The 8,686-nt window shown below is 32.1% G+C and overlaps 1 protein-coding gene across 1 annotated transcript; it reads left to right on the forward strand.

Moving 5' to 3' along the window:
• Positions 1–3,522: 3,522 nt before the first annotated feature.
• On the forward strand, positions 3,523–5,153 carry LOC132277901 (uncharacterized). The gene is made up of 4 exons (XM_059779743.1): positions 3,523–3,856; positions 4,091–4,420; positions 4,549–4,842; positions 4,966–5,153. Exons 1-4 carry the CDS (start codon positions 3,523–3,525, stop codon positions 5,151–5,153), a joined length of 1,146 nt encoding a protein of 381 aa, XP_059635726.1.
• Positions 5,154–8,686: the final 3,533 nt, after the last annotated feature.

The raw sequence follows: 8,686 nt of genomic DNA on the forward strand, positions 1-8,686 counted from the left end.
CTGTGAGTTTATTTTTTTTATTATTGTTTTTCTGCATAATATTTTAACAGTTTATTTGACTTTTTTTCTTTTTTTTTTTTAAAAAAAGGTGTTGAATGCAAGCTTTTATTAAATAGAAAATAGTTTAGTCTATAAAAGCATAGGCTAAATAGTTCCAGAATAATGTCACAATACTTGTCAAGTCCACAATAGTCATATGAAAGGAATAACTTGTGAGTTAGCAGCTTATAATATAAGAATATCTTATAAGAAAAATTATTTTGATAAAAAAAAAATAAAAAAAAAAAAGGAAAAAACATTCAGGCATTATTCCCATTTTGGTAGAAGAGGACTCCATTTAACAAATCTGTATAAAATGAAAATTAATAAAAATTAAATAAATGAATACACAATATAATTCTCAAAAATAAATAAATAAATAAATAAATAGTAGGTAAATTTCAAAAAAAGACTCATATTCATGTAGGTTTGAAGGTTGATTGAAAATGCAAATATAGTATAAATAATATTTAATGGTATATATTATATATAATATTATAATTGTACATAATATATATATATATATATATATATATATATATATATATATATATATATGGGCAAACAAAAGAAGCTGAACAATGAGAAGAGTACATGTTGCTTGATGGAGGAGATGTGTTTAGGAGTGGCAATGAAGTAGATATATACGTGGGGTATATACAAGGGTATTTTTGTCTCCAAAATATATGAAAAAAACTTAATGTCCAAACAAGTCCCTTTTAGCTAAGCTTTTTGGGCAAAAAAATAAAATTAGGGATTTAGTGCAAAACACAAATAAAAGAAGGGAGATTTAATGCAGTTCACCTTTGTTTATAATGCAAAGATTTTTTTTCTAGAAAAAAAATCTTTTCTATATTCTTCATTTTCCTTTCTTATTTAATTTCTAACCTCTATGCTGAAAAGTAAGCAGTGTCACAATCACATATGGTGGGGGTGGTCCAAGTGAGGATTGACGACAATCCAGTCCGATCAATAATTGAGGCTGCTATGACCATGACTTTACGCCCAGTTTGGTTGAAAAAAGAAAAGAAAAGCTAACACAGGAAAATTCCATGTTCTGATAAAAGAAAAGAAAAGAAATGGAGGGATTTGGGGTTGCAGGGAGACACATTAGTTAAGAGGGGGGTGGGGGTGGTTTGAACTGCCATTTTAATACCCATTTTGTCCAACCAAATCAAAATGTCAATGGTCATAGGGCATTTTTTTTTTTATTTTTTTTTTTAATTCTCTTAAACTATTTCTTTGTTTTTAAATTGTCATTTTGGCTTGAATGATATCTAGCAAAATGCCCATTTGGTCCAACCAAATCAAAATGTCAATAGTCATAGGGCATTTTTTTTTTTTTTTTTAATTCTCTTAAACTATTTTTTGTTTTTAAATTGTCATTTTGGCTTGAATGATATCTAGCAAAATGGTTATAGACCAAATTAAAATATCACATGATTGCTGGGGCATGTTTATATATATATATATATATATACATGGGTGGAGCCACCTATGGGCTAACCTGGGCTACAGCCTAGGTCCAAAAAAAAAAAAAAAAATTTACTAGTACTATTACCTATTAGCCCAACTTTCCCAATCCATGGCCCAGCCCACTAGGCACTAGCCCTTATCGACCTAACTATTCAAGACTTGAAGTATTCAGCGCATACTTCTGCTACATGAATGAGTTCACTGATACAAATCATACAACTATACAAGGCCACAAGGGTTTGAATACAGAAGACTGAAACACTAAATGATTAAATCCCATGAATCACCCAGCCACTTGAGCTTCGGAATTGGACCAAAGTCACCAGAAGATTGAAGACTTGATTACTTAAAGACTCAGATTAGAATGGAAAACATGGGCCATGATCTTGTAAGTTGTAAGTGCTCAAATTTAGATTTTATATATATATATATATATATATATATATATATATATATGAATTTGTATATGAAATTGACAAATTGTGCATATTAAATCTATCTTTCAAATATAAAAATAGATACATATTAATATATATATATATATAGAGAGAGAGAGAGAGAGAAAGATTTGCATACTTCAATCTAGGGTTTCACTGTTTCAGTTACTTTAAATTTGGGATTTTTTTTTTTTTTTTTTTGGGAGAATTGAAACTTAGGCTTTTATTAGTTTATACATGAGCCCTGTTTGGTGCACCCGAACACATATCTACTTTGTCTATTGGCTGTAGCATAATCTTATGTTCCAATTTCAAACCAGGTGTCTATTAGCTGTAGCAATTAGCATGATCTTATGTTCCAATTTCAAAACCCAATTTGGTGCACCCGAACACATAGATGATTATAGAAGATCACAAAGCCATAACTCATAAGGTGAATGTTTATTGATGGTGGTATTAAACAGAAACATAGCCTAACAATAAAAAACAGTGAGTTATGAACTTATGTGAATTAGAGACAAATTATGAGAAAATAATATAAAAATATGATATATTTGCATACATTTGTTTGTTTTGTATGTGTGTGAGTTAGAGTGAGTTGAAATAAATTTCAATAAAAGTTTTTCATTTCTTTGACAATATACAGACCTCAATAAATTTTTTTTTTTTTCTTCTTCCTGCTCCAGCTCTATAGGTGATAGGCCATTAGGTGTGCCCTTTATTTTTGTTTGTTGAAGCACTACACAGTAGGAATTTTCCACCCTCAAGATGAAAAATTTGTTTTCCTTTTATAAACAGAAAGAAGATAAATCGGAAATTGGGACAGCTTCTACGAGTACGAGTACCCGTCCTCAGACTACAAACTCTAATGAGCAGCAACAAGAGCCTCCTTAAAAAATTCCAAGAGTTTAGCAAACAGAGGTTGATGATATGTCTTTTATACGAGATCCTGGTTTGCGTCTTCAAATATGGAAACACCCCGTTAATGAACGTGATGAGCTTCGACGAAATTATATCTTAAGGGAACCTTATCAACCAAAACTCCCTGTGTTTCCTTCCACTCAAGATAGAACTCAATCTCGTCGATTTCAAAGTAGTTGGTATAAAAAATTCACTTGGATTGAGTATTCTCCTAAGAAAAATAAAGTATATTGTTTGCCATGTTTTCTCTTTGAAACTAATCCACCATCTCGTCTTGCTTTTACTGTCAAGGGGTTTAATAGTTGGAAAAGGGTTAATGATGGATCTAGGTGTGCTCTTTTGCAACATATGGGAGGTCCTAATTCATTTCACTTGTGTGCCGTAAGAGCTTCAGATGCTTTAATGAATCCTTTACAACATATTGACAGAGTGTTAAATGTATTATCTAGAGATGTGGTAGAAAAGAATCGATTACGCCTAAAGACTACAATTGAAAGTGTTCGGTGGCTTGCATTCCAAACATGTGCATTTAGAGGTCATGATGAATCCGTTGAATCTTTGAATCGTGACAACTTTATTAAATTCATAAAGCATTCAGCAAAGTTAAATGACAAAGTTGCTGAAGTTGTCTTAGAGAATGCACCAAAAAATGCAAATTACCTCTCGTCAATGGTTCAAAAAGAGGTTTTACATATATATTCTTGGCAATAGGGTGAAACGTAAGATTCGTGAAGAAGTTGGGGATGCAAAATTTTGTATTTTGGTTGATGAAGCACAAGATTTGTCTAATACGGAGCAAATGGCCTTTGTATTGAGATTTGTTGATAAGAATGGTTTGCTTAGAGAACGATTTTTTGGAGTTGTAGGCGTTAAAGACACCACTGCCTTAACTCTTAAAAAAGAAATATCAAATGTTCTTGCTCTTTATGATCTCCAAGTTGATAGCATGCGAGGCCAAGGGTATGATGGAGCGAGCAATATGGGTGGGGCATGGAATGGATTATAAGCATTGTTTCTTAAAAAATGTCCATATGCATATTATGTACATTGTTGTGCTCACCAACTACAACTAGCATTAGTTGCTGCATCCAAAGATGTGTAAGATATATGGCTATTCTTTTCCAAGTTGAATTCTATTGTCAATCTTGTCAGTACTTCTCCTAAGCGTCATAGCGAGTTATAATCAAGTAAAGTGATTTTATCCGCTAATAAGTTAGCTACTGGTGAACTTCAGAGTGGTAAAGGAGCTAATCAGATTAAGACTTTGCAACGAGCAGGTGCCACTCGATGGAGTTCTCATTTTGGTTCTATTAGTAGCTTGATAGACTTATTTGGTCCATCTCGTATAATTATTGAAAATATTTCAAAGAATGGACCAACTAATTCTATACGTGGGGAAGCAAAAGGTGTTTATCTTGCAATGCTATCATTTGAATTTGTATTTATCTTGCATTTGTTGCGTGAGATGATGGGAATTACTGATATACTTTGTCAAGCATTGCAACGAAAAACTCAAGACATTGTAAATGCTATGAACCTTGTTTCAAGTACGAATGCACTCCTTCAAAATTTGAGAGAAAATGGGTGGCATGCTTTCTTTCAAAATGTGGAATCATTTTGTAAAGAGTTGACATTGTAGTACCTGATATGAGTGCTTCTTATATGGTGGGTACAGGTCGCTCTTGTCAACAAAATGATAGTATTACATTTAATCATCACTATCAAGTTGATATTTTCAATGCTGCTATAGATTTTCAATTGATGAAGTTAAATCAAAGATTCTCTGAAAGTACAGCGGAACTCCTTATTCTTGGCATAGCTTTGGATCCTAAAGTTGCTTATAAATCATTTAAAGTTGATGATATTAACGATCTTGTAGGGAAATTTTATCCTAAGGATTTTCAAGATGAGATGCGTGCTTTGAGAAGCCAGTTGGAGCATTATAAGATTGATGTACTCCATCATCCAAGTTTTCAGAATTTGTCCACCATTTCTGATTTATGCAAAATGCTAGCTGAAACAAGAAAGAGATAAACTTATTATCTAATTTATAGATTGATTCGTCTCATATTGACTCTTCCTGTTTCTACAGCAACAACAGAACGAGCTTTTTCGGTAATGAAGCGTGTCAAAACTAAACTTCACAACAAGATGGCCGATGAATTTCTTGCAGATTGCATGATTCTCAACATTGAAAGAGAACTTACTGAAGATATTGATATAGATTCAGTAGTTAATGAATTTGACTCTCTTAAAGATCGAAGGGTTCATCTTCAATAACTTAGATTCATCTTTAGTAGGTTACTTAAGAGAATGCTATTTATGTTTTTGTATCCATCTATGATGTACTTGATTTAATATATGAGAACATCATTGTTTTTTTTTTTTTTTTTTTCTTTTTTTTTTTTTAAATATATATAACATATATTTGTCATAAGAATTATTGTGTTCATTTTGAATTTTTTTTTTTATCTTTAGCCCTCCCCACTTTAGAATCCTAGCTCCGCCCCTGTATATATATATATTTCAAATTACTCAGAGTTGTTTGGGATAGTAAAATTTTTACCCAAATCCCATCTAATCTCAAGATCTCTACTACCTTACCAATGCTCTGAGAAATTTTAGGCGAGACTTGGGTTCCTCGGGTTATAAGGTCCACCCAAGTTCCAATACTCCTAATAAAATAAGGAATTTAGTGCAAAACACAAATAAAAAAGAGAGATTTAATGCAGTTCACCCATGTTTATAATGGGAAGATTTTTTTTTTTTTTTTTAAAAAAAACTTTTCTATATTCTTCATTTACCTTTTTTATTTAATTTGTAACCTCTATGTTGAAATGTAAGCAGTGTCACAATCACATGTGGGGTCCAAGTGAGGAGTGACGACAATCCAATCCGATCAATAATTGAGGCTGGTATGACCATGGCTTTACGCCCAGTTTGGTTGAAAAAAAAAAAAAAACAAAAGAAAAGGAAAAGCTAACACAGGAAAATTGCATGTTCTGATAAAAGAAAAGAAATTGAGGGATTTGGGGTTGCAGGGAGACATATTAGTTATGATGAGGAGGTTTTGTTATCCTTTAAAAAAAATAAAAATAAAAAAAAAAGGGCAACAAAGCTTTATAAAACCATTTTAATACCCATTTTTTCCAACCAAATCAAAGTGTCAATAGTCATAGGGCATTTTTTTTTTATTTTTTTATTCTCTTAAACTATTTCTTTGTTTTTAAATTGTCATTTTGGCTTGAATGATATCTAGCAAAATGGTTATAGACCAAATCAAAATATCATATGAGTGCTGGGGCATTTTTTTTTTTTTTTTTTTTTTTTTTTTCAAATTACTCGAGTTATTTGGGTTAGTAGAATTTTTACCCAAATCCCATCTAATCTCAGGATCTCTACTAGCTTACCAATGCTCTGAGAAATTTTAGGCGAGACTTGGGTTCCTTGGGTTATAAGGTCCACCCAAGTTCCAGTACTCCTAATTGCAAGAATTTACTTCAACTGAGGCTAGTCAGCTATGAGAAAATACACTAAATGCTAAAAAACAAAATAAAGGTCTAAGGTCAAGGTAGTCTGGTGTAGACAAATCACCGCTGCTTTAGTTAAATGCGTGTGACGATCATCTTCAACCATTGAAGTACCGTGTTCAATACTTTGGAGAATTATCCTTGTCCCCACAAGGTGTTAGGGAATTCTTAAATAGAATAAGGTGAATTCTTGCACATAAACACAAGGTGTTACATTAATTTGAATAGGTCAATTCATCTATGAGTTTAGACTTGCTGATCTTGGTTCAATTGTTTGATTGTTTTTTTGTGATCTTTCTTGTTTTTCTCCTTTTTTCCTTTGCTACTGGAGAATGGAGTCTTTCTTTCTTGATTCATCGTATGGAGGGAGATGTACTTAGGAATATATATATATATATATCATCTGTGTGCATGATCTTTTAGTCCCAACATACTGTTTGTTTGTTTTATATTCAATTTGATTGCGCATGCAAACAATACCATCATCTCCAAGTAGGTGGTGATGGTGGTAGTTATAATGACCCAGTCATTTTTCTTCCTTTCCTTTTCTCCACTTTTTCAAAATATTTTTTTTTTCTTTTTTTTTCCGTTAAAGTTTTCTTGCGAAGTTCGGGTTTTAGCCCTTTGTGTCGTTTTGAGTGATCGGGAATGATCTCGACGCTCTTCCTTGTGGATGTCTTGTGTTGTTTCGTGAGGGCCGTGACATCTCCTCACATTTTTCCACACTTTGTTTTCTTATTTTATTTTATGATTTTATTTAATTATTTCTTTTCCAGTTAGTGCTTTCTTTCGCGTAACCTCACTTTTCGTGTTCGGTTTTGCTTCCACTTTTGCATGCACTCATGATACATGATTTCATTGACATGTGTATTTTTACTTTCTTGGAAATGCATGTCATTAGTGCACCTTCTTCCTTAGGGATGTGGATGCACATTTCTTTTGAATTTTTATTTCTTTTGGGAGGTTTTTGTGTAATTACTTAAAGTAATTATTTTTGTCTTACGGACCATTTTGCAATTAAGTTTGCAAGATATTTAGAGGAGGGACCTACTTGCAAATATTTTTGGGTCACTTTGAAATTTAAAACATTAAAGGGTGGTTTTTATGTAATTGATCATTATTGTGTGTGTTGACTTTGGTGTAAGACCACATAGTGAGTGGAGGAACACTTTATTTCCTTCATCTTCCCTACCTTTCTTTGAAACCCTCTCTTGACTCCATTAAAGGACCTTAGAAACCTATGCTTTGACATTGATTTTTAAGGTCCTTCCACTTATATTTAGCCTTACCCTTGGGAATACTTTTTGTTTCTCTCATCCTCCTCTACATAATCATTGAAGGGTAGATCATTTGGAGCTTGCTAGCCTTGGATTCTAGAGATACTTTTCTCTAGTAAGGTAAAAGATGTACTATGTCTATTATCTAAGTAGCTTAATCACTTTTGTAGTGAAGTATAAGTTATATGCATGTTTATTTATTAATTTGAGAAATTAATAATATATTATAGCTTGCACATTTACTTTTGACATGAAATATGTGATAATCTTGGTATAACCCTTGCTATATAATATTTTGGGAATTTTTGGGCAACTATTGAAAATTAGTAATTTAATTATTTTTATGTTAATTAAATTCTACATTTTTATATCTTGCTCACTTTATAAAATTGATGTGATATTTGCAATCACCATGGAATGGACATTCACATATATTATTTTGAGAATTTTTTGACAACTATTGAAAATTAGTAATTTAATCATTTTTATGTTAATTAAATTTCACATGTTTATAACTTGCTCACTTTGTAAAATTGATGTGATATTTGCAATCACCATGAAATGGACATTCACATATATTATTGTAAGAATTATTCATGTATAGCTAGACAAATAATTAAATCATGTGTCTTATACTAGTGGTATATTTACATCAATAGATTATATGTGTTATATATCCTAGTTTGTAATCTATGTAGATGCATACTATGATTTCTTGATGTTTCACATGCCATTATGGTTGAAGACTTAGGGCATGACTTGTGTGTTCCAAAATCTTGGTTGTGCATGGAATGTGGTTTATTGTATTACTTGTATCTTTATACTATCTTGACTTGCACAACTTGTTGATTTTGAAAACTTGGCGATATCAATCAAGACTTGACATGGCTAGGACTTGGTTCTAGTACGGGAGATAGAGAGCTCCCTACATTATAGTGCGCACTAGGGGAAGGTACCCATGGGTTAGTAGTCCTAAAGTAATCCCGAGAATACGGTTTTAATCCAA

The sequence above is a fragment of the Cornus florida genome, unplaced genomic scaffold (assembly GCF_030987335.1).
Source record: "Cornus florida cultivar Cherokee Brave unplaced genomic scaffold, ASM3098733v1 CherokeeBrave_3.0.0_Hap2_Chr01, whole genome shotgun sequence".
In the NCBI taxonomy this organism is placed as follows: domain Eukaryota; kingdom Viridiplantae; phylum Streptophyta; class Magnoliopsida; order Cornales; family Cornaceae; genus Cornus; species Cornus florida.

Excerpts from the sequence above, each read along its gene's own strand:
- LOC132277901 (XM_059779743.1), top strand. The coding sequence starts at position 3,523 with ATGCAAATTACCTCTCGTCAATGGTTCAAAAAGAGGTTTTACATATAT. Across the intron at positions 3,857-4,090 it reads TGATGGAGCGAGCAATATGG|CTACTGGTGAACTTCAGAGT; the intron begins GTGGGGCATGGA and ends CTAATAAGTTAG. Across the intron at positions 4,421-4,548 it reads TGCTATGAACCTTGTTTCAA|GTCGCTCTTGTCAACAAAAT; the intron begins GTACGAATGCAC and ends TGGTGGGTACAG.